Source organism: Aquila chrysaetos, chromosome 4, assembly GCF_900496995.4.
Source record: "Aquila chrysaetos chrysaetos chromosome 4, bAquChr1.4, whole genome shotgun sequence".
Lineage (NCBI taxonomy): Eukaryota > Metazoa > Chordata > Aves > Accipitriformes > Accipitridae > Aquila > Aquila chrysaetos.
This window is the reverse complement of record NC_044007.1, coordinates 76,469,158-76,495,471: the sequence shown is the minus strand read 5'-3', so window position 1 is coordinate 76,495,471 and position 26,314 is coordinate 76,469,158. Positions and strand designations below refer to the sequence as shown.

Genomic DNA, 26,314 nt, shown 5'->3' with positions numbered 1-26,314 from the left:
CCATAATATTTATAACACGCTAAAGCATCAGACTGTTTTCTTCTGCAAAACTTTGTGTACACAAGACACTGGGGTTTGTTTCCTCTTTACAAATAAGGGACCATAAAACCCTTGAAGTCATGTTTTGACTGACCTCTGCTAATTGTACCCATTTTAGGAAGTCCCAGGAGCTACAGGCACTTAATTACTTGTAGGCACAAGGACCAGCCAAAGCTTGATCTGTGGGTATTAATGAAGCTTGCTGAAGATTTAGTTGAATTTTTAGCTGGACATAAAATTTTATTTTGGGGGTAGTTCTGTTAGAGCCCCAGAATACTTGTGGATTAGACCTCACTATGTCATTGAAGCAAATCCAGATGTGCTTGCAAGGAGCATTTGTGGAAGAAAGAAGAGTTTTCACAAAAGACGACCATTTGATAACCTTTGTAATCTGCTGGTCTACATTGGTTAAACTGGATCTTCTGAGCATAGCAGCTGAAAAATATCCACGTGTGTTACAAATATCCAAAATGGCAAGACTGGTAACTGTGTATCCAGACTTCAGTACATTTGGAAAAGACGTTGGCCATGCATTCTTTTCACAAACATAACCCCCCTGTATTCAAAAGCTTTCTCTGCAGGACAGCAGGTTTTGGTCCTAAGAATGTCATGCTTTTAGTAGTGTTCAGGTTTTTTGTTAAGTTTTATTTGTTTTGTGGTTCTACTTATGGTATTATTTGAAAATGAGGCTACTCTGATGACTAACTGATGCTACTTTCTTCACTACTAGGAAAGGAAAGTTCTCCAATTAGTGATGTCCCAGATGATGCAGATGAACCTATGCCTGTACCAGAGGACCTTTCAACTAGTACTGGAGGACAACAGAGTGCTAAGAATGAGAGAGTCTTGGGTAAGAAGACTAGTCCACTCTGATAAGAGCTATTAGTACATAATATAATATGCCAATAATGTTAAAGTACTACATAGTAAGCTGATATACAAGCAGGTCCTGTGCCTTTTCATCTTGTTCAGCACAGGATTACTCAGGTGCTTAGTGGTTTTTGTGCAACCTTCTCTTTAGCAAAGGCATTTGGAAAGACAGCAAGCCTTTTCATCCACAGGGAAGTTATAAAGATCCTGCTATTTATCTTATTTCTAAAGCATGACTGATTGCATGAAATTCTCCGCAGGAAAGATGGTTTTCATTCTGCGTAGGAAATAGAATTAAATATGTGGTTCTAGGTCAAAATTATCTGAACTCAGATTTGATAAAAATTCAGTAAACTCTCAGGTATTTTTGTTATTATTTTTATTATTAATTTGAATGCTATCTTAAATGTTATCTGCTATTCAGATTTCTCCAGAAATGCCATATTAGAACACACATAGTATTCATATGTTTCAGATTCCAATATCTGCTCTCCATTTACCCTTGATTTTTTTAAGTGGGAGAACTTTAGAAAACGCTTGAATTTTGTTCTTCTAGGTAAAAGCCCACAATTGATAAAGTCTGTTGGATTACAATAAATTATTGTCCAGAGATGATTTTGCAAAATGCTGATTCTTCTTAGGGATCCCAGACTCCACACCAAGAACTAGCAATGCTGCTGACTACTGCATGCATCAGCTTACACGTAGTCCACTAAAAAAGACTAGATGATATTACTTGGGCATGATGCTTATTGACTAGTAGGAAAAAAAAAAAGGCACAATGACTCCCAGAATGCTGTGATCAAGGCCCTATATGATAAAAATATTTCAGGAGAGGAGTGACTATCAAAATATGTTTGTTTATCCACAAATAAAAGTATTGCTCATCATTTTTACATTCCTATTGTAAGAATGAGGGTCAGGGTGGAAGACTGTTTGCAGAAAGATTTCAAGTGCCTTTAAATGTTTATTGTCCAAGGAAGTCCAATAAAGAATGGTAGGTGGAAAGGGAGGCACAGAAGGTAAAATAACCAAGTCAAGGTAATACAGCAGAATGTTGTCAGCATTAGAAATAGACCCTACTCCCAAACTCCAGCACTAGCTAGTAAAGAATGCAGTGTGTTATGCATCTTCATTTTATTTACCATTTGATCCTCTCTTACCAAAAGTGTGAGCATAAAGTTCAGCTCCTACAGGCATATTGACATACCTTATGAACAAATTAATTTTAAAAAATGCTTTTTAATAATCTGACTACTTACCTAGTGCTTGTTTCTCAGTCCAAAGCTCTTTGGACAAAATCTTGCTTTTACTGCTTGTATATCAACTCAGTAAAATGAATTGAGCCTCCTTTCTCCCACCGTAACTAAACCCTAAAATATAATTAAGGCTTGATTTAAATAATAATAATAATAATAAAAAAAATTCCCTTGTTCAAACCCAAACAAACAAACAGAATTTTTGATTGCATTGAATTTCCTTCACCTCACAAATATCATACAGAACCAGCAAAGATCAAATTTATATTTCCTGATGATGTAATGATTCTCCCAACAGTTCAATTATATATCAATATAAACACATATTAGAAGTTACTGTAATAAAAGGAGAAAATGTTATCTTTGGTGTCCTAAATATGGTAAGTTCCATCTGTTGTTCTCATTATTTTTACTTTGTGCACTCAGCAATGAATTAGATTATCTATGTCCTGACTTCAACATTTTTTCCACAGCCACTTTCTCTACCCATAGCTCTTTGGTTTTGAAGGGTCACATCTTGTAGCGAGACATTTACCATAATCAACAGAAACAAAGACAATTCACAGTACTCTGTTTTATGGATGATCTTAACTGTAGGTATCAACTCCAGTGCTTGCAATGTTTGTCTTTCCTGTAAAGCTGCATACACTTTTACCTCTTCTACTGCTCCTTTTTCTAGCCCTAAACTAACTTTTTGTAAACAGTGCACTGAAAAAACTGATTCTCCTTTTTTACAAAAAGGGTCTCAACACATGCCCCAAACATATCAGGAGCCATATGATTGCCATGCACATTATGGATCATTGTCAAAAGAAAGCCTGTTGGGGATAAACCAATGCCTTAGGAGTGGTGTTTGGCCTATATGATCCCATAGATATATTAGGGTTGAAGGGGACTGTCTTTCTATGTAGGCAGTAGCATGGCAGCATAGACAGGCTTGGTGTTCAGTGCAGCGCTGTCATCTCTAAGTCCTAAGATCTGTTTCTCACCTCTATTTATCATGAAACTTAGGTAGAAAAGGATGATCTGAAAAAGTAGTTTGAAGAACGATAGATAGGCGGGACAGTATGTAAAGACCCACTGATATTATATATATCTCATGGATGGGAGATAGACTGTGGCCTGTGATAACTGACAGGCGATGCACATGAGCAGATATGACCAGGCAACAATTTTTCTCTATATGACTTTCCTAATGTCCCATCTGCTTCCTTCGTCAAAAGGGAATCCCCTATGCACTTTGCTGTATTTCAACGTATGATTTACAGTGCATTCCACTTAATCTGTAACACCCTGAGAGATCAGCTGTCCATACGGCATGCACTGAGGAAGGGTAATTTGGGTGAAACATTTATGGAGAAGGGCCACTGAGCTCTGGAGGACTTTTTTGTACATGTAGTGTTATAGAGGTAGCAATGGAAATTGCAGGTTTGTTAAATGAAAAGAGTAAGTATTTACCTCATCTTACTAAAATTAGGTGAGAAATCTGTTGTTAATTTTAATCAGCCTGCGAGATAGAAATGTTCAAATGACCGTTTGCTTACTCAGATTTGGAGTAACACTTCACAAAACCTTTAACCCTGGAGTCAAAAGTTTAATTACCTTTTTCATCAATTTAGCATTTTAAAGGTCAAAGATTAAGGGAAATAAGCTATTTTTAGAAAAGAAAGATAGGCTCTAGCTCCTCTGTGTGTTTTCAAAAATCTCCTTTCTCGCTTCTTCCAACCCTAGACTGAGACTTGTACATGGTGCTATAGGCCTGGTAGAGAGAACCTTTTGAAACATCTCTCCTGCTCTGAGAACGAAGGTGTAATAGACTTCAGAAGTACTCAATTCACTTGTTGGATATTATTGAGTGCCTTCAGATTTTGCGTGTCTCACTTAAAATGTCTAGAGAGGGTGCAAATGTCATATGGGAGGTGTTCAGGTTCATGAAATGTATGCTTTAACTTGTGTCCCCAGACAGAGGCACCCAAGATATGGGTTGCTTCTCACCAATGGAAAAAAGATAAGCTGGTGTGAAAAGGTCATTTGTGGAAGTAAAGTCATCAACATTTTCTAGTAATAACCCCAAGCAGCACAGCAAAGCAGAAACACATTAAAAGACATGTTCTGGTCACTGCTATGTCTCTTAATTTCCTTGATGAGCTTGCTATGTTTTTAATGTTGTAACTCCCAGAATGTCACTATGTGTTGAGCAGCTTCCTCCTGCAAACTTCATTTCTGCTGCTCTGTCCACTAGATCTTCTTCCTTCCTTGTCCTCTTCTCCACCCTGAATTTCCTTCTCAGGCTGATCTGGCACCTATAACTTTTTTATTATTTTATTTTTTTACTCTGCTCACCCACCAGCTCTACATTTAGTTTTTCTAGAGAACACAGGGAATGCTTTCAGACAAGCAAAGAGCTAGATTTTCACAGTTCTTTAAGGCACTAGAGATTCTGTTTTACCATCTCTCCTAAATATTCTTTTGAAATCTCGATCTAAGTTATTTAGAAATACACATCCCACTGAAATTCCATTCCATTAAGCATTAGTGCTTTGCAGCCTATTTTGGACGGGCAGCCCTATTTCCCATGCTAACCTATAACATAGGAGCTGATTTGAAATATCTTCTGCTGATTCTTACTGTCTCCATTCAAGTTTCAGGTTAAATGTTGCGTGCACCTTTTGTGGATAATCAGTACTGAACATCCTGTATTGTGGTAGACGGTTGCAATTTAGGGCTGTTTCTGTCCTGGGACCGTATCCTAATTCAAGCCATGTGTGGGAAGCTAATGATTCAGTGAGCTGTAGGTCGGACCCTACTTCATGCGGAAAAAGCCATTTGCTGCAGTGGTAGCATTTCCTTAGAAAGGCAGTACCTTCCTTTAGCCGTAACTTCCCATACCATAGCTGGCCATCGATGGGTGAAAAACCAAAAGCCTTCTCAGTGTTACTGACCTCAGAAAGAGGCTGTGGGCTTACCATTTCTGCAGAGGCAGCTGTCTGATGCTGAAGATGACCATTTAGACTTCCAACATAGAAGTCAAGGTTTCTCACTGAAAAAAGTGATCACCATCATAGTCACAGGTTACAGTCTGGACCTGGAATATATAATGTGTACAGATATTCTTCTTTCTGAGAGGAAGAGTTGGGGAGAACTCATCTCACAAAATTGGGTTGAAACTGTTGGACAACTGACAGAAGATGCCCAAAGTAACAAGTCAAGGTGATCCTAGACATCAATAGAAGACAGAGGAGATTTATATGAAGTTAGAAACTCTCCTTTTGTTTAAAATAAAAGACACTAGTATGGGAAGAGACATTAAAAGGAAAGAGCTTTTTGACATTTTCCTCCTCCAATGGGAAATGTCAAGTGACTGATGTTACCTCCCTCCCACAACTCAGTTGTTGAAGCAGAAGCCTACGTAGGTGCAGAGCCGCAGTGCCTGGCATCACTGCGAACCTGGCATTGTCTTCGCATCCTGGGTTCTCCCGTCCTGGCCATGGGGATTCAGAGGTGGTAACCTGCATAAGTAGCTAGTTACTGGTCCAGGCAAGTGTTCTCACTCTGAGCTGGTTCAGTGCTTTATTTCCTTAAAAGGAGCTCAACCATTTGAGAGCATGGACTGAAAGCATTGCTGAGGGGCCACCAGGCCAACCACAACAGCTTGCTATTACATAAATCTGCTGCAACTCACACATAGCTGGGTGGAGGCAGAGTAAAAGTGTGGAAAGGCTGCAGATGGAGGGGAGAAGAGAGAAAAGCCAAAAGGGGAAGTGCCCCACCCCAGCTTGCAAAATCGGTCCTGTTGCTTGAGACAGGTCCAGCTCACTGCTGCCCCAGCACTTCTGTAGGGCAGGGAAAGGGGCTGAGGAAAAAGACTGCCAGAGCTAAACATCTTTGTGTGCTCCTCCTGTAGGAGTTCAGTGGCTATGAAGGCAGTGTGTTGTGTATGAGTAATGAAATGCACATGTGGCATGTGTGCACGTGGGCATGTAATCATTCAGAGAACAAAAGTAACCTGGAGGGCTGTGTAATGTGTTTTACTTGCTCAGGTTTCAGATGGACATCTCTGCTGCTCAAAGGTATGAAAGTGTGTAGAGGCTGATGAGCCTTTGTAAATAATTGCTGATAATTGCTGTCTCAGCTAATGTAGCCCTACTGGCTTTGAGAGCAGAGAGAAAATTTGTTTCAGGCTGGTTTGGGGAGCTTTAGGAATTGTCTTTAACACTCCACAATGAAACAGGGCTTGAAAGTCCAACTGAGGAGTCTTCTGAAGGAATTGAAAAACTTGTAACTAAAATATTTTAGGAACTTTTAAAAATAGGGAAGTTGGGAATCTCCCCTCTTGTTTGGTCTGAAGCCCCTATTTCTAGTCCCAAAGTACCAGTCCCCAATATGGACTGGTATTGCATGCTCTGAGACCCTGCCAGTATGACTTACCTGTTTTTAGGGGGAAATGCAGGAGATATTTTTGTCAGGATTATTTTCATTTTCTATGCAAAACTCTTCTGGGAATTTGTATAGAGGTGGATGGGCATGGTTTAGTGGGAGAAGGCATGTGACAAATTTCATGAACGCCTTTATAACTTCTGTATGGCATATATGGTATATACCGGCCTTCAAAGGTATGTTTTGCATGTGTGTAGTGTGAAACAGTGTGCTAGAGTGAGGTGCCAAAGATCCAGTTATATGGGGCCATTGGGAAGCTGAGGAATTAGCCACACTGCCAGAGACAAGCTCTGCTCAATGTAATGACTTAGGACTTAGAAAAATGTGCATGAATTTTCACAAGGCCAGTGGAAAACAGCCCTCTTACTGAAGGCAAGTTCCATTATCAAATTTAAAAATGCTTGCTGCAAGTAATGTAGGGTGAACATTTTCCAAACAAACTTGCAAGTAGTTTCCCGAAGGGAGGGTGAACCAGTCTGGAAAGGGGAGCTGCTGCAGTCCCAGCATCGGCTGCGCTGTATTAGTGCAGTTAACTCAGCTCATGCAAAGCCAAGCCAGAGCCACTGTGTAAGCAGGCATGTAAAAATTTCTCCTCTGATGCAACCAGAGTGTGTGATAAAATCAAATCCTTGAGAACAGAATTGATCCTAAAAGAGAGTTGTACTTTTCCAGTGATTTCTATTTAGTTTCACGTGGAATTTTTTTTCTTCTAGCCTATTTGGTAGAAATATGGTTTCTGTTGCCACTATGTGACATAATGTAGCAGTGGGTGGCGAAGCTATGGTTTTTTTCCCCTTATTTCTCCAGACCTGTGTAGCTTGTGGAGCTATGGCCAATTTCATGAGGGCCTGCTGGGTACTGCTGTGTTTTCAGAGGGGAACATCAGTGCAAAAGCCAGGGAAAGCCTGGGAGCTGTGCAAGTTTCTTCAGCATTGAGAAAGCAGCAAACGTTGTTTGAACTGGAGAGGTGCAGTGTGTTTAGCTGTGTGGCTTTTAGGTACGGCTACTGAGCCTGCTGATCTAATCTGCAGTTAGAGGAAGCTGTCTTTATCTGAGCAGAAGAGATGTGCCTCAGAGATAAGCCCCATTCTAGCTCGGGAGTTAAAATTATCTAGCAGGATCTCAGCCGTGGCTGCAGCACAACTCAGAAATACAGGGCTCAGGCTGGAAAGGGAGCATGTTTAAAGCTGGGAGGACCTCTACAACTGCAGTTTGCTAAACCTCATGTTATTTTAAGGGAATGACTGCATCAGAAGGTTGGATGGACCTCCCAACACCAGCCATCCCTCTATTCTGTATTATTTCTTGCTTGTTCTTTGTTGTAGGCTTGCTTTTCCCTTGAGCAAGTTCTCTTTCAACCCAAGCGCTCTTCAGGAGTGTACCCTGAGGGAAAACCGCTGGACCGAGATGCAGTGTAGGGACCACCTGCCTCTACTGAGGTGCCATTTTGGAACAAGCTGCTGTTTTGATTTTGTTCAGCCTCTCCTCACATTTCTGTAGTTTAAACTCCCGCTACGGTGCCTCCCTGAGAGGAGATAGTTTCTGGTTGCAGGGGACCTGCAGTGATGCTCTCCCCTCAGGTGTGAGCTCTCTCCCCAGGCTCTGTCCCACAGCAAAATGTGCAAACACGGTGTCAGTGTGGCTGCATCCCCTCATTAGAGATTTGCAGGGAAGGATTTACAGGGTGGCCGTGCCACCACAGGTTTCCCCAGTGTGGAACAAGCCATTTATGGTAAAGAGTGGGGCATGGAGGGAGCTCCTTTTTGAAGCTGTAGTCCTATAGCCAGGAGCAAATACCACTCATTGCAGCAGGACAGAGATTTGTCCCGAACCTTTCTCATTGAGTTCACTATATGAGGTTTCTTAAAGCCTCAGAAGATGGTTTGTCTGGAAAAAGCTTTGCCCCATGTGCAGTAGGTAGGTATGCCATAGCAGCCAATGCAGGCTCACTCTCAGAGTGTCATTTATGGTGAAGAAGTGTAACCACAACAAGCTGTTAACTTGTGAAGGTGGATCAGCCAGCATAGCAGGATTTTGGCCTCCAGAGACAGCTTGTCGGAAACTCTGTCCTGCCTCATCTAGCTGCCACCCTGAACAAGCGAGCCAGCAGAGCAGCTGCCCAAAAGCAGGTTAGACCTGCAGCCTGCAATGTGAGACACTTTCTGCTGCTCCCTCCCTCCCCAGTAAGTGAATTCTGTGTTGTAAAGGTGCACATGCAGGGAACGTAATTCCTAGTGAAGTAACCTATTTCATGCGTGATTCTCTTTCTTTGGTTTTTACACATTTTTAAGTTAGGAATAGTGCCTATTTCTTGTAGCCATTGCACTTTACGGACATGTTTCTCAGAAGCATTTTGGTGTCTTAAGTTATAGGCATAAGAAGATATCCCAAGAAGGTATCTAATCTATTCTACCATCAGCCATACTAACACCACAGGCACCAAATGGGATTTTTGGAAGTAACTCCTACTCCTTTGACGTAAATAAGATTTCAACCCTAGCATGCCAAAATCCATACCTAAAAATGGGATTAAGAACACCATTGAAGGTTTGCAGAGAATTAGTAAATGCAGAGCAAACACAGAATTACTCTCAATTTCCAACCAAAACAGGGCTTATCCAAAAAGAAAAGTTAAGGTCTGTGTTTTGCTCTTCAGTTTTCACCTTCCATTTCTGCTGTTTCTCCTCTCCCAAAGATAGTCCAAAATTATCTCATTTAAGAAGTGTAATAAATGTAGCAAAAGAGGAGAAATGTGAGAGAATGAATTGACTTCCACTCTTCCAAGCCACATACCAGAGTTTAAAGAGAAAAAAAAAAAAAGAGAAGAGACTGAAGAGTAAGGAGAACTTTCACATAAGCCAGTTTTTTTTACACTGGAAATGTTACTTCTGAGGAAGTGGCTCTTACCAGAGTTTTTAGTAACTTCTAGATTATTTTATGGAATGACGTAAGAACTCGCCTGCTCCTTGACCCCTCCTTTTGGGAAAAAAAAAATAAAAAAAAAATTGAGCGCTTTAAAAGGAATTGCTAATTCCTTCATATAACAGAGAGTATCTGCACATGATTTTGCCCTCCCTGCTGATTAAGTAACATAACAGAAATGTTTAATGCAATGGAAAGGTGGGTTTTAACTAAAGTTGGTGACACTTTCAGCTTGTGTTGCAATTAATAGAAGAGGAAATATTCATTCTCCACATTTCATCATTTAAAAGCATCCTGTATTTGTAAGAAGCTGTGATCAGCCAACATCCCGCTATGGATTTGAACTTCCCAAATCTTCGGTGGTTTTTGTGTTTTGTTTTTTGTCTAAGCTAAGAGCTTTGCGTTCTGATTTTTAATGATGGCTTAGGGTTTTTTTGGAGGGAGATCAGTCCCTTCTCATTCACAGTACTGTGCACCTCAGCATTATATGGACTGAGTTATTGAGCCTGTTTTTTCCTGCTGTGAATACATGTTGCAATGCTCGGAAGTGGTGGCAATAGTTGGTGTTGAAGCGGGATGGTTTCATTAGCACTGAAATGGCGACTGCCAGCTAGGGAACACTGCTCTTTCTGCACCCCTTGCGCTGCAGCTGGGTTTCGGAGATATCTTTCCATGTCTTTCCATATGAGAATTTATTTTCAGGGGAGAACAACACATGCACATACAGAATTCACTATGAAAAATTTATTTGCCATATTGTGGGGTGGACTGCAACCCACTGCTTGGTTTTTGTGCCCAGATTTGCAAAGGGAAAGAAACACCTATGTGGCTGAGGGCAGTGTCAAATTGTCCATGATCCATCCCTACCCCGACCCCCAGCTGGCAGTATTCACAATTCCAGCTGTGAGTGTCTCTGTCTCTCCTAAGCGGAGCACCTCTCCTGGTTTTCCCAGGCTGAAGCCATGAATCAAAAGGTGAGAACACCCCTTCCGCACTGACACGGTGCCTTCCTTTCTGAGTCAGGTTCATCCTTTTTCCTCCCAGAATCCAAACCATTTTGTAACTAGCACCTCCTGTCACTGGACATTGGAGGGGATGTGGGGAAGCCCTTACAGCCAGCGTGGTTGCTGGGACTTTGTCTGCTGCAGGTGTGGACCTACAACAATTTATCTAGAAGTCAAATGGGAACTAGGCTTTTCTGGGGAGGGGTTGAGCTTCCTGACAATTTGTCCACATAATGGCAATTAGAAATAAAAATGAGAAATTATAATTGTGCTAGCAAAAGACTTCAGTGGCTTTGGAGTCCAACACATGTAAAAGACAAGGAAGGAATAATGGTAATGAAGCATTACCTCTGGTGTAGCAACACATTTGTTTAATCTTACCACCACATTGCTAGTAGATCCTAGTAAAATTGGTATCCTATCACAGGCTTATTGTGGTGTTAGGTGGAAATTTTTTTCTCCTTGCAAAACAGACTAGACAAGTCTGATATTGTTTGTTCTGTAATTACACATTAATGAGTCTGTAAGTCCACTATACAATGTAACCATTGCTAATAAGCTTTTTCCAGTGTGCCATGAAAGAGACTGATTTATACAATGCACGATTTAGTCCTTGGTTTTAAGGAGACAATGCAAAAATATTTTTCCTTTCTAAAACCTTTTGGAATTAATTTCTTCTCTTTAATACTCCCTTTGAAGTTTGAAATGGCAATGTATTTTCCAGCCAACAGGAGCCATTTATTCCATGTTCTCTCTTTTACATGTGTAAATGCACACATATAACACACATGTACATACAAAGATATGTCTGTCAGCACACATAAAATTATATGCCTGCAAAATCAAATTCCTCTGTGTGTATGTCTGTGTAAAAACCTAAAAAACAGCATACATATGCAAAAGAGCATTTACCTTGAAAGCTGAGCATTTCATTCTTCTTAAGAGGGAAAGAAAAGACCTATCAAACATACACTCTGCAAAGTAAATGCATGTCATAAAAATACTTTTTTTTCAAACCTAAAAGAGGAAAAGGTTAGTTCCTGCTAATTTGTCTGTATCCCTATAAGAAACATAAGTGTAAATTCCTTTTGGGAAGTGGGCAACAGCTGAGGAAGACCCGCTTGTACCCGCTGTGGCTTTTGCAGTCTGTGTAGAGCTGCCGGGCTGAGGCAGCTGTGAAGACAGATGGGGTCACGGTACTAGAAAGACAGCTAAGGAGTTCATGAAGATAGAGGGAGCTGGGGAAAGGAGAGAGAGACATGCACACCCTCTCAGTCCTTCCCGCTGGCATTCCTCGCCTGAGGCGATGTCCTGGGGAGGCTCTCCTGCCTACCGCTGCTGGCTCAGCAGTGAAGGGGTACATGGGCTCTCAGGATCCTCCCCCACAGTTCCTAAGTAAGTGCTGTTCCTTCCTGGGTTCGGATGTTTTATTCACTTAATTTCTTACAGTGTTATTTTATTGCACAGTGAAGCTTTGGGGTATGTCTGGTCCTCACAGCAGAGGGATAGATGGCTGATGTATTGAAATAATCTAATGGAAAATGCAGATATAATATCTTGTATCATTTGAGATACAGCTTTCCACTAAAAGCTGATGCATGTCTAACTCGATAACTTTCTTAGAGATGTTTCAGTAGCTAACTGAGCTAATGAATACAAAAGCACAATTAAAAGAACCACTGTAACAGAGGTAGTGATGGACCCTTCTGCTCTCCCATCCCAGAAAGTGATGGTGATATTCGGGGAATCTCCTTATGCATGTCTCAGGGAGCTACAGATAAATGCAAAATACAACCCCTCACAAAGGCCAGGCTAGTTGAGCAAAATGCAGTCCCTGGCCTTCCTGTGTGAGTATTGGTGTTTGCTGTGCAATGGTGGTTTTTTTTTCACCCTTCTTTTTTACCATCAGTGAGACAGAGCACAAATAGTTATATTAGTTGCATACTTCCTGAGAACACAGCGATCCACACATTCTGGGCTGCGGGTTGTGTTTTTCACATTCAGGCATAGGATGGGAGTTCATCAGATAGCAATGGGGAGCTCTAGAAAATAGCACATTTGCATCAGCAGAAACAAATTTCACAAGACTTGCTGGGAAGGTTTGCTGCAGCATGCCACGGTCCTGCACTACTAACAGCCACTGCACATTCATTTGATAAAAAAGATGACAACAGAAAATGAAACTTTTAACGTTCTCTTCTACGAACACTTGAAAAGCAGGTTACCCCGAAGGCGTGAGCCTGTGGCTCGCATCAGCTTCACTTAGACTCCATGGTGCCTTTGAGGTAAAGGAATTTGAAGCTGTGGATGAGGTATGCTTCATTTGTCCCAGTGGCAAGGAGAGCTCGCTCTCCGCACTGCTGTGATGCAAGTGACAATTGCATCTATGTCTAACAGTTTCCTAGAGTCCAAAGGCCTGCCAGTAGAATACTGGGATCACTGGGATTTGAGTGCCTTATGTACTCAGAAATATTCAGCCAGCATGATTTTGTCTTTTTGTGTTGGACAAGGCAGAAGCAACTTTCCTTGAGATGCTCTCCTCCAAATGATCAAAGCATCATTTGCCAGTCCCATATTTTTGTCTGTTGTTGCTGACCAGTTTACTGAGTAACGGTTAATTTTCTGAAGACCAAGTCTGCACGCTTGCTGCAGCCTCTGAAAAACTTGCCTGGCCGTGACCTGGTTCAGCCTGTATAACCCAATAGCCCAAATTGTATTTCTGGATGTATGTGTTCCTAGGCGGTGGAGCTAGCAGGATTTCATTTCCTTTCTTGATGTCACACTATACTCCACAGTGTAGGATGGCTACGGCACAGATATCAAAGTTTACCTTAGCTAATAAGAAATAGCAACTTCTGTAGAGCTGCTTTGCACTTTAATGGGGAAGATTTGTCACGCTTTCCATTTGCCTCACTCTTAGTCCAGCCACACTGTCTGGATGTTAGTGTGAAATTTAGGTGCATTATGAATCCTGGATTGACTAGTACTGATGCACTCTCTCTGGCTTGGTAGCAACAAGGAATTGCAACTTGGTAGTTCATGGGAAAGAAGAAGGTTTCCTAATGTGTAATAACATTAGGACACACATTTGGGTGTTTCTACGCTTAGAATCATGCATGTTTGGTAAAAATGCAATGCAATGTCTGTTCCTTTGCAATATTTGAAAAGTGCTTTAAACAAAAACTGGGCAGATGCTTTAAAAAGCGACAAAAGGATTCCTCCAAGTAAAAGGCACTTAACACTGTCTAGGACACGCGACTAGGAGCAGAGAGGAAGTTTGACAGAAACTTTGCCTGCTAGACACTTTCAAATATTCCATAAATGCTGAGAGGGCAGGAAATGCCAGCGGTGATAGTCTGAACAGATCATCAACCCTCATGGGAGGCCAAGTCTTGATCACTCTCTGAATGCCTGGCGCCAGTTTTCACAGCACAGATCTTGTTCTAGTTGCATATAATTGCATGTCCTCTGTCCGTATTAGCTCTTACTGTTTATGTAGGACTGGAAAGGGGATTGAATTAAGCTTCGGGTGTTTCTACTGCCATTTCTCTCCAATTGTTTTGTTCTTTTTATCTATGAATTTGTGTTGTGGCAGAGGGTTCCTGGAAAAGGAACCGAGCTCTGTTGCTCTAGGCACTGCACAAACACCAACAGCACGCCCCAAAGAGCTTACAATCTAATCAAGGCTATATATACATGATTGATTAATTAAGCCTTACAAGTCCTAGGCGAGGTAAGTGTGAGGTAGGGCACAATGAGACGTAATCAATTGTGCTGTGGAATCTAAACCATATATATTATTCTGGAGACCAGAGAGCAAATTTGTGTTTCTAATAGCTGCAGCAAAATAGTCTTGTGTGTTCTTCCAGGGTGCAGTGGAATTGATTTAGTTCAAAGTACTCAGCTTTGTTTTAAACAATGTGTCTCTAGCTTGAAAAGTGAGATTGAAAAATATAAACCAGGTAAACATAAATAAATGAAGGATTTGGTGATGGTACATGAGGGAATAAAATAAATATTGGCAGCGAATGATTAGATCATTTGGGAAGTCAGGAAATAATTAATTTCCTGACTTCTAATTAGTCTAGATCTTAGTACAGAGAAGCAATTTGCTGTATTGCTTGGACTTTTGGAAAAAGGGGAGGGATGATTTCCAGCTCTGTGCCTGATTTGTACACGCAGGAGTCCCGGGTCATGCCAGTGCAATGAGTGGAATTACAGCCTGGTGCAGGTGTGACAGAGCAGTGAGTGGGGCTGGTCCTGGGAAGGTGGGCAGCTGAGGATAGAGTTGGGATATAAGCCCAAATTTCAGGGGGTCAAATACATACACTTGTCCAGGCTTTTGTTTTTGCTGAGATGTTTCTGAAGATCTTCTGCATTACAAAAAAAAAATACTCTAGCAATTTGTTTTTGGAGTGAGATTTCACACCTCATAACTGAACATGTATGAGAAGTACTACGAAGCTGAACTGGAGATGACAGAGTTTTCAGTATTTAGTCATTTCATACAAAAAAGGTACAGGCTGAGCCCCTCTCTTGTTTCCTTTCTCAGACCACTGATAACTTCTGCTGTGCTGGCTGCAGTGTGTCAGGAAATTAAAAACTGGTTTGGATATTTTAAACAGCTTATGCTTTTTTTTCTTGAGGTAGTTGCCTTTGGGATTTTTACATCTATCTTGGAACAGAGTGGTAGCATGGGAAAAGGCCAGCTGAGGAAAAATATCATTCCTTTCCTGCTTCTGCATCATTAGTCTGAGGAAGAAAAAGCCTACTTTTTGGCCTTGAGCAATCCCAGATAAGGGAGAGCTGGCTGAGGGTTCCAAGCACTTAATATCCAGTATTTTTGGGGTGTAACTGAGGTTTATTAGGCTGGACAATAATGCTACCTAGGTACAATTCTGTAGGACACATCACAGAAAATGGGTAGCATTTTCACAAATACCTAAGTTGTGGCCTCTCAAGCTACAACTGCTGCCTGCCCCATGGTCCCTAGTCGCCTTCTGTGGGACACATGCCAAGAGGGTGACAAGTGCATGGCCAGATTTCAGCCTCATGTGTTAGGACACTTGAAAGGCATGTACCCAGCTGTAGGAATCACTCTAGACAGCAGCATAGCTTTTGAGTTTCCCCATTTAAAAAAAAAAAAAAAAAAAAAAAAAGTCTTATCCCCATTAAAAAAGAATTGAAAAATGTGCAGATAGGGAAGTAAGGGCACATGATGGATTAAGTGCCTTTCCCATGGCCACACAGGAAGCCTGTGGCCGAGCTAGGAATTAAACCTAGATTTCCTCAGTCTGTATCAAGTGCCCTGTCCCTCTTTGAGGCCATAAAATTTTGTTTGGTTTTGAATTCTCTAGAAGGTGAAGCAGAAGGCTACTGTTTGTGAGGAAAAGAATTAGTAAAAGATAAGTACTATTTATAATTGGTGAGAAACTGAGAATAGTGCTGGACCAATTATTGCCCATTTCTATTGCTATTTAATGTTCTCTTTTTTCCAAGTTTACATCAGCATGAAAATCCCCTTGTGGTATTGCTCCTTAACCAAGCAAACTACTCATGCCTTTCCTTATGGCTAGGATTGCAGTAGAGGTCAATGCTTATCTGTTTCCAGCTGTCCTGGTTTAACAGTAAGTAACATTATGACTGGCTTGACAGGAAAATGATCACATTTCTGCTTCTTTTGTTTGACATTTCTCATCCAAAATCAAATAGAAAAATTATGTCCATTTGCTGCGGAGAACATCCATAGCTAAGTTCTCTCTTACAATACTCATTTGACTTGACATAGCATTGTTTCTTGAACAGCTGCATGACTGTTTTTTGTCTTTGGAAACACTGAACTAAATCAAGAGGGGCTCCACTGAAGTTAAAACCAGACCAGAACTAGTAAAGCCAGAAGAAGGCAGGTCATGTCGCTCAAACCCAAAATATACACCAGCCCTTCTCTGTAATAGGTATGACATGACAAGCTAGGCAAAACCTTCACAATGGTCATAGTCCCTGTCACATACATGTACATGGGTATTACACAGCTTGGCCACCCTGCCATCCCTAGAAAAATAATGCAGTGTATAAACTGTGCCACTGTGTACTAGGGGTATTGGTGCTCTATCTGTAGGGAAGTGGAAGAGCAGTCAGAGCTGCAGGATGGGACATGCAGTGCAGGTCTCTAACAGTCATAACGTCTAAGGGACTGTTGCCATTCACGTGAGGAAACTTATAACTCCTTCCTATACAGGTAAAGTCATCTCTCCTCTGTCCCACACTTCCCAAAATACATTAACTTTAGCTGAAGAACTAAGCACTGATTGAGTGGTCCAGAAGATATTTCCTAATTCACAGGTAAATGGTAGGGAAAACAGCTGAGCCTGTTGATATTCTCTGTGCAAGATTGTTTCAAAGAAAGCGAAGCCTCACTAATACCCATGTCTTATCACCTCCTGACAGCCTCCTTTGTGGGGGAATAGCCACAAATGGTTTTGAATGAGCCCTTCCAACAGGGTAGCTTTCATGCAATGATGAACAAATACTTATACCACAGTACACCTTTGTGTAACGCTCCTGTCTTCATTTACATGAGCGATTTCACCACTATCTTCCTGAGAAACTACAAAATTCAGTTAGCCACCAGATAAGATAAAGACTGGAGCTTGACTCAAAAGGGATGCATAACTATTAGTGTTGTGATATTTACAGAGGGCCATTTCTCAAGTTTTTACTTTCTACTCAGCCCTTTATCAGACAAATTCTTGCTGAAAAGTCCCTGAGAAATGGGAGAGTGTAAAAAAGCTGGGTCCCGCTCTGTTCTTAAAGAGGTTCATGTTCTGCTTTGTATCTCTTTTGCCTGCAAATAGAGAAGAGAAAATGCTTCATGTGAATTTCAAACACTTTCTGCTCTGGCCAAGTTTCGTTCTGAACGAGCGGGACAGAACAGTGCATGATCTCAGTGGAAGGACTTCCTAAGCTGTCTGCTCCATCCGCTGGCAGCCGGGCAGGATTGCCCAGTTAGGCAATCCCTACTCTGCTTTAGCCAATTTCCTTCTGTACACTTCCATCACTCTGTCCTCCGTGGCTGCCTTCAGCAAATAAGACCATAGCCTAATTAAGCTTTCTCCCCCCGATGCTAGGCATTTTGAGGCCTTTTCTTCATGTTTGATTTCCCTCTTTTCTTTCTGAGAGTGATTTGAGGAGTCCCTACCTCTTGATACGAAGGTAAGGAGGGGGGGGGTGTGGTTGGTTCAGGTTTGGTGAAGTGCAGCTGCACACAGAGCAGCACAGTTTGGCAACTGTCTTAAAGTAGGTGGGAAGGGGAATACAGGTCAAGTGGGTGAAAGTCAGAGAGGAATAGTAATCCAGAACGTTGCTGCAGAGGCAGAAAAGGCTAAGCCTATGTATTTTTTGTTTGTTTTAATTTATTTTTTTTCTGCTAAGCCACCAAGTATAATTCCTGGTCTGTGCTTCCCTTTCTGTCACTTCTCCATAATTCTTAGCATTTCAGTTGGGCTGCTGTCTCTCGGCTGCTTCCTCTTTTCCTGCTTTCCTATATTTCATTATTTGCCCTTCTTCCTCTTCGAGTGCTTTTACAACAGAGTGAGGAGGATGTGGAAACCCAGTTACAATATGACACACAAACTGCAGTGTCACAACTGCAGCTCTTTGGTTTCACCTCCGGGAGTGCTCAGAAGCAGGTCAGGGTGGAGAGGCAGGAGTGGGGGGCTGAGGGAAAGAAGGGAGAGATTTATAAATAGGGGAGAGAAATGACAGAAAGTCAGAAGGTTTCCAGCTCCGAAACTTGGGATAATGGCTTTCAATGGATGAAAATGACGCGGTGCTGTAGCTTTCTTGTGATATCAGGTAGCTGGGAAAACTCGCTCCCACAGACTTTACTCCAGCTACTTCCTAGGGCACCCATTAATTGGAGGTGCTCCTTTTCTCTTTTTTCTTTTCTTTTCTTTTCTTTTCTTTTCTTTTCTTTTCTTTTCTTTTCTTTTCTTTTCTTTTCTTTTCTTTTCTTTTCTTTTCTTTTCTTTTTTCTTTTTTCTTTTTTTTTATTTTTTTTTTTTTTTTTATTTTTTCTTTTTTTCTTTTTTCTTTCTTTTCTTTTTCTTCCCTCTTTTCTTTCTTTTACATCATAGCTACTAGTGTAGGACTTGCTCCAAACTTCTAGGCCATGACAGATGCTAAGGAGATAAACAACTGTGGGTTGGGAGGAAACGGGTAATATGTCCAGACTGCTCTGTGTGTTTGTGGAAGGAGTTAGAGGAACAGTAGATAGAGGTTTCCTGTTAAGCCGGACAAGGGGGAAGCTGTGATGTTTCTCAGCTATGGCTGCGATTGGACTCAAGTTCAACAGCATTCTCAGTGTGGGTTTGCTGTTTTTCCACCCCCCACAAGAAGATCGGGTTGTCTTAAAAATCTGAATACCACTAAAAGTCAAGGAGACTTAAGCTCCCAAATCATTTAGATACTTCAAAATTGCTCTTCACTGCCACACAGTTGCTTGCATTTGCAGTCTGTGGGGTGCTGCAGTGGAACAAGGGTTTGATAGTCTCCCTTTGCTGCAGATTGGGAAGCAATACCTGAAGCGGCTCTAAGCTCTGAAATCAGAATATGCCAATACATGTCCTTTTTGTTATCTACTTCTCCACTGATCAACTTACAGGTTATGGCAAACAGAGTTTGCAAGGAGCTAACAAATGCCTGCCTGCATGTGCATGCTAAACAGAGGGTCATCCTGATTTCCAGAGGTGACTGGATGCCCAGAATTCGGATACGGAGCTTGAGACAGTGGTCTGATTTCTCAGTGATCAGTGTTTTCCAGGCTGATCTGTTTTCTGATAATCTGGTTTCACTAGTGTCTGAAGTTGGAGATCCCCAAAACCTCAGTTGCTTTTGTAAAAATCTTTTGTTGATGGACAAATGTTAAAATAATTGGGAGGTATATTGAAATGAGTGGAACTGTTTAGAAAAATTCAAGCAGTGTTTGAATGCTGGTTAAACCATATTAGATTATTCTGTTCTACACGTCAGCCAGAAATGAAGGCCTTGATGGAAGAATTTCTGTAGTCTGAGTTATGTAGTTTTCTCCTGTTCATAATAGTCAGTTTTGGACTACTTATGACAATATAGTCTAGAATGGTGCTGTTGGAGAACATTTAATTCAACAATTATTATTTTGATAGCCTTTTCCCTGGAAGCTCTGCCAGCAACATGGTGGCTTGGATGCTTTTGTTGATCTATCCATGTTAAGAAAACGGTTGCATTTTGATGTAAGATAGTGATACTCAGCATGGTGATTGTGACTGTTTGAAGATTGTGATCTTAACTGTGTTTCCAGTGAGTTTCAAATGTTGGATTACTCATTCAAGAGAGTGGTAAAATAATTTTAAAACACCCTTTTACATTCACCAGCCTTAAGCATTGCTGAAGGTTTGTTCAGAATTTGAGGAAGCTGCGCCTGAGTGGATTGCCATATTGGCCTTTCTCCTCTGGAGGCATGATGATACCTGCACCAGAAACCCAACTAAACCTCAGCTTGGAGTCCCCTTCTGTGGCATGGTTCCTTTCTGGTTTTGGAGATACCCTTCAGGACAGGAATAGCGACTCCTAAATTCAGTAGTTTCAAATCACAGCTGAAGTGTGCTTGCAGAGCAGAGCTAGGAAGTTCAGCTAGGATGCTGTTCCTGATGTAATACCTTTCACACATAGAAAATTGTTTAGCCTGAACTTCTGTCATATTTTTCCCCACATCCTTCTTAGAAGCTGGGATTTTTAAAATAATCTCTCCTTCTTTTTGAGTCAGCTGTTGCAGAAAGCTAGCGAAATTTAGGTTTTTCTCTTAGCATTGTGTTCCAAGACCCAATGAAACAGTATACAACTCTGCAATTGTTGGATGTGTCACAGAAGAGGCATCCAACATCAGGGATGACTTCTCATAGCGCTAATATGGTTAAGGTTGGATTCTGTTCAGGGAAGGGAAGGAGGGCTTGTTTCTCCTGAGGTAAAAGCAAGGAAACGGCAGGCATGAAGAATTGCCAAGGAAGTGAGGGAAAACAGGAAGTCTTTTAAAAATGTGGCCTGAACTGAGTTTGCAGACTTCCAGAATGATCCAGATCTCTGAGTGTTTAAGAGTGTCCCAGCATCATTTGGGATTTCTTGCCATTTCAGCACAGAGGACTGATTGCCTGAGGAGGACTCCAGATCCCTGTAGCAAAGCATTGGCTGCAATACATGGTGGGAAAGAATTAATTTTGTCCTGACATTTTTCTCCTCAGGAGCTATCTGTTATGTCCATATTCAGAGATTTCTTTAGGATTTGTGTAGAACAGTTTATACCTCTTCCCCAGAAGATGCAGATTAGTATTTCCTTTCACTGGACTGTTGAGCACACTGTAATCAGGTAAACAGCAGTTTACATTGCAAAACCTTCTGGCAATATTTCTACAACCCCAATAAGAAAAAACTTCAATAGCCTCGGATGGATACTTCTAGAAAAATAACTGAGCACTCAGAATTAATGGATCTAAAGCAGGCTACTGCAGGATTACCTTCTTTGCACAGTACCGAGAGAGATCATCTACTTTATCACTCATAAAGCAATGACTACATTTGATCTACTTTAGTCTAAAATAAACTTTCAGTATCCCTGGGTTTTTTTCCCCCTGTCCAGTGAGGGGGACACAGAGGACTCTGCTCTGCAATTTGTTTTCCAAGTAGGCAAGATTAATAAAATTGTCATAAAGTATTCCCCCTGAAGTGCTGAAATGGTTAGGTTCCTCTCCATTTCATCTTCTGACCTCTTCTCGAAAGAGGAGACTGACAGTACACAGCCTTGGCACAGCACCCATAGGCACCTCCCCAAACCTAAACACAGCTGCTTGGTCTAATTTTAGATCTACTGACCCTTTGACAGCTGGGGAACTATGGACACTTGCATAAAATAGCACTCAAGACATCATCATGGTAGCTAAACAGTCCCTGGTAAAAGTCCCCGTGTCTGTCTCACTGACAGCAAAGGCAGAGCACATTAAATGTTCACATGGGTGGACTTGCGAGGGTCTGATCCTGAGCCAGGGTAGCTCTGTGCCACTCCAGGGACAAAATTAAAGACGTATAAGCAGCTCACTGAGCTGGGGCCTGAAAAGGGGAAGATTTGCAAGGACTAACTTTGGATTCAGGGCAAGGTAAATTTAGGTGCTCTGAAGCAATATACAAAACTGTTTGTCTCCTTCTCTGTCCCTGTGCCCCACCACGCACCATGCTGGCTGCATGGCAAGCCTAGGAGCTGTGTCGTCCCCTTCCTACCACAGACCCAAGGACACTTCGTTGCTCCCAAGCGGTAGCTTTCTTCTGCGGGATAACGACTGCTGTCTTCAGCTGGCACAGGTCTGACCAATACCCTCTGTATGTTCGGATTTCACAAGGGTTTTTCTCGGTCAGGCATTCCCCCTCTAACTGCAGTTCACATCATTTGTACATAACTGATCACCTAAAGTGATATACCTGTGTGAGCCAGGAATGTTTTCATATATGATAGCGTTTTTACCTCACTGTTGTGTATTGTTACTTGAGGTTACTTTGCTTTTTAAAAATTTCTTGCTAAATGCCCTTTTGCTACTTCCTCATCCTTTAGTGCCCACATTTAAAAAAATCTGATGGAAGCAGAAGAGACAAAGGCGTTGAGGATGAGAAGCTCTGTTCTTACCATTGTTTGTCAGCAAACCTTTCCCTCCAGTTTGAAAAATCTTCCCAGCTTACTTCTCAAACCAGAAAAGTGTCAATAAAGTCCGTTACTGGCAAGCCTGCAGCAGTTCCCTTAGCTCCACTATCATGCAGCCAGTAAAAGACACAGAGCACTTTGTATAGAGGAAGCATGGGTTACACATACATGTGGAACTTGAGAAATAGGTTTAGCATGGCTTTTCTTGATAATGCTCTTTCTCTCACCTTTAAAACTTAGTTTTACTGGTAATTCAGATGATAGACATCAAGCAGCCAGGTAGTTAACAGTCCTTTGAAAAAACAACTTGAATCCAGTACAAAATGTACCAGTGAGTAGCACAATGAAGACAACAAATATGAACTAGATCAGGACCTTGGCTTGGTTACAGATTGTTTCCTGCTGAGACACAAATTCAGAAGGATACATAAAAAGCACCTAGCTTCAGGTGTGTGAGTAGATTTCAGGGCCATTACTTGAATCTGTCCTTAACCTGTCTGTCTTTAATGGTGCATTAGAGCATTCCCATAGGTAACTAATGGGAGGTTACTGGGAGTCTGCACCATGGAGCAAAAGCCACCTTTTGTACCTAGGGAGGATATGCTTTGTGGGTTGTGTTGTTCACTTGTTTGCATTCCCTACGATTTGATCTCATCGCAGCCCCCGGAAAACCATGTTGACGAGTTTTGCGATGCAGTGAGCACAGCTCCCTGCTCCTTGCTGCTGAAGCCGAGCCGCGCACGCCGGCGGGCGCTGGCACTGGCTCACCGGGCACCGCGCCGCAGGCGGCAGCGGGCCACCCAGCAGCGGGAGGAATGGCAGTCGTGGGCAATGACATGGGTGGAGCTCCTCACACCGGTTGTCCCGTGGGAGATAACTTATCTGGGGATGCCTGTGTTTCTGGAATAATGTACATTTGATTGAAAGCCAAAATTAGAGCAGGGAAGAAATTGGCTGCCAAGGGCTGATTGGCGCTTGGAGTCAAAGGAGGGGCAGCACGGACCCTGCAGGGAGGATCTCCTTATCCGTCGGCACCACTCTACTCTACCTGCAGGTGTGCCCCAGCGGTTCCTGCTGCTACTTTTCTTTCTGTTATTTTTGTTTCCCTTTAAAAAGCCAGCTGAGAGCCTCTCATTAAGAAGCCTTCATTTTTATCTGTTGCCCCCTCTTCACTATGTTGCAGCCTGTGGTAAAGACCTCACCTCTCTTGAGCAAAACGATAAGGTGCCAGCACCGCGTTGCTGGGCTGCATCACTGGCCTCAGACGTTCACCTCCTGCTGTACTAGTGGTCTCTCTGTCCTGTGACACAGTGAGTTCTGGGTCCTGTCTTACAGAAGCCCTACATAACAGCTTGTGCATCATGGGCTGCGTACAGCCCTTGTTATTTATTGCTATGTTTCCTTTTGTCCATAGCAATTAAGTTGCATTGTAGGCTCTAACTTTTTAGGCAATTCTGAGCTGTCTCTAACTTTCAGCATTTTACACATGCAGACACCACAAATGCTTGATTAACTGGGCAATGCAGTGCTATATGTAGAAAGGAGAGGGCAGAACAGTCATTTTTAAGAGCACTTGGATATTTCCCTTTTTCTATAGCTAAATAACTAGTTAGTTTGAATCAGTCCCACCTATGCTGTGTTGTGTCTTCTGAATTTTAGTGAAGAAGGGCTGAGGCCATCGCATAACTAATTATGGTTGCTCTGCCCAGACCTTTTGTTGGCCTTTTTTACACCTACATGATACTTCATGTCACTTCAGAAGCTCATAAGGGAAAGATACTATTAATGGAAACATAATTTAAGTTAAAGAATTGGTCTTTGTTGTTGTCAAACCTAGCCAGGGAATACTGACTCCTTAAATATTCCATGGACATACAACTTGCTTGTGTGCCTGTTGTGGTTTAGCCCCAGCCAGCAACTAAGCACCATGCAGCCGCTCACTCACTCCCCGCCCCGCCCCCCCAGTGGGATGGGGGAGAGATTTGGGAAAAGAAGTAAAACTCGTGGGTTGACATAAGAACGGTTTAATAGAACAGAAAAGAAGAAACTAATAATGATAATGATAACACTAATAAAATGACAATAATAATCAAAGGATTGGAATATACAAGCGATGCACAATGCAATTGCTCACCACCCACCGGCCGATGCCCAGTGAGTCCCCGCGTGGCGATGCCCCCCCCCCCACTCCCCCCAGTTTATATACTAGATGTGGCGTCACATGGAATGGAATACCCTGTCGGCCAGTTGGGGTCAGCTGTCCTGGCTGTGTCCCCTCTCAACTCCTTGTGCCCCTCCTTGTACCTTCTTGCTGGCTGGGCATGAGAAGCTGAAAAACCCTTGACTTTAGACTGAACATTACTTAGCAACAACTGAAAACATCAGTGTGTTATCAACATTCTTCTCATACCTAAGTCAAAAACATAGCATTATACCAGCTACTAGGAAGACAATTAACTCTATCCCAGCTGAAACCAGGACAGTGCCTTACGTTTCTGAGAATGGCATCCTCCACCCACAGTGCTCTTATGTGGTGAGAACAGAGCTGATGCCACAGTAAATGACCATGATGTAAAAAGAAAAGGGGGAAAGTTTGGATTTCAGGTCATAGCCAGGTGCTAGAATTCGGTACACTGCAACAAAACGGAATAGCTGTTATGTCTTATATCAGAAATAACAGGTGGAATTGCTGGCAATATTCTGTTTTCTGGGGTTTGCACCTTTGTAAATAGGAAGATATCCTGGCTGCTTTTATTGACATGTTGGCACGCCGAGGTGATTTATTTTGGCCTGATAAACTTTTTTCATCTTATTCTGCCTTTTAAGCAACATTTTCTATAATTTGTTAGGAAGGTTGGTGTTAAAGGTTTTCTCCTCCTCACCGTAACAGTGCTAATCCACTGTTCAAATCAGCCAGGTATTGTTGCAGCTTCATCTGTCTGCTGCTTGAATAGTTATGGTGCCTTCAAGAAAAACTCTTGTTGGACTTTAAAGCTACCATTTAAACATCAGCTAATATCACCAAAATGCTTCTAATTTGTCTTGGAATAACAAATGAGCCATTCAAACAAAAAATTACATGCACCCAAACTATTTGAAGCAACTTGAAGAGAGGTCTTGTCTTTGCTGTTTGCTACAAAGTACGAGCAAGACATTGCATGGACCAAAACTCAGATTATCATGGTTATTTTCAAAGAAAGGCTAAAGGAAAACTTCTTAAAGGCAGGTATATGCCACAAGATACAGTTAAGTACCTACTGGGATAAAAGTTCTAAAGAAAGATGCTCAAATCCCACTAAAAACCAAAGGGAGTTAGGGAACTCTATTGTCAAAATGCCCCAGAACCTTCAGTGTGATTTATCTTTCTCTGTTATTCTCTAAACTCTTTTGATAGCCAGGTCTTATGCTTTTTTCTCCCTTAAAAATCCCACTGGAGAGAAATATGACCTGAGAGGTGAATGCCCCCCTCCAAATGGATTTTTGGCCCAGGTACTTAAACCTGTGCTGGTGCCAAAGTCTTATAAAACTGAAAGGATTTTACACCTGGGAGGGAGTTCCATAGCTATAAGAGAAGGTAAATTGGCAGTGGATTGAAAACAAATTACTAATTCTTCACATGCCTTTTTTTCCAGCTGCCTATTTCTCTGTCCTTTAAAAGCCACCCTCCATGTCCTGTTTCCCAGGAGGTCCTTTTGGTTTCTCCTTTCTCCCCACTAGTGACTCTTTAACTCATTACAAAATGCCTCCCTTCCCTCTCCACATTGCTCAACTATTTCCAGGGAAGTGTGACTCTGTCACCTCGCCCTCCGTCCTGCCTTCCCGACTGTCCCAGTCTGAGTCTCGTGCTGAGCCAGCTACACTGCTCTTCAGTGATAAATCACATAGAATCATATCACAGAATCATAGAATGTTTGGGTTGGAAGGGACCTTAAAGATCACCTAGTTCCAACCCCCCTGCCATGGGTTCCACTAGGCCAGGCTGCTCAAAGCCCCATCCAACCTGGCCTGCAACACTTCCAGGGATGGGGCATCCGCAACCTCTCTGGGAAACCTGCGCCAGTGCC

The 26,314-nt window shown here is 42.0% G+C and overlaps 1 protein-coding gene across 17 annotated transcripts in view; it reads left to right on the top strand.

The window, feature by feature from the left end:
* Positions 1-26,314, top strand: part of IKZF1 (IKAROS family zinc finger 1) — a 73,517-nt gene that overhangs the window by 21,156 nt on the left and 26,047 nt on the right. For 14 of the 17 annotated variants that reach the window (XM_041123081.1, XM_041123080.1, XM_041123078.1 and 11 more), the window contains one exon: positions 770-889. In XM_041123081.1, coding sequence (XP_040979015.1) covers positions 770-889 — 120 coding nt within the window. Of the gene's footprint in view, positions 1-769; positions 890-5,909; positions 6,239-17,306; positions 17,312-17,723; positions 17,744-22,402; positions 22,408-26,314 lie in introns of those variants that run through there. The other 3 variants (XM_030012913.2, XM_030012912.2, XM_041123086.1) reach the window with 3 other exon arrangements.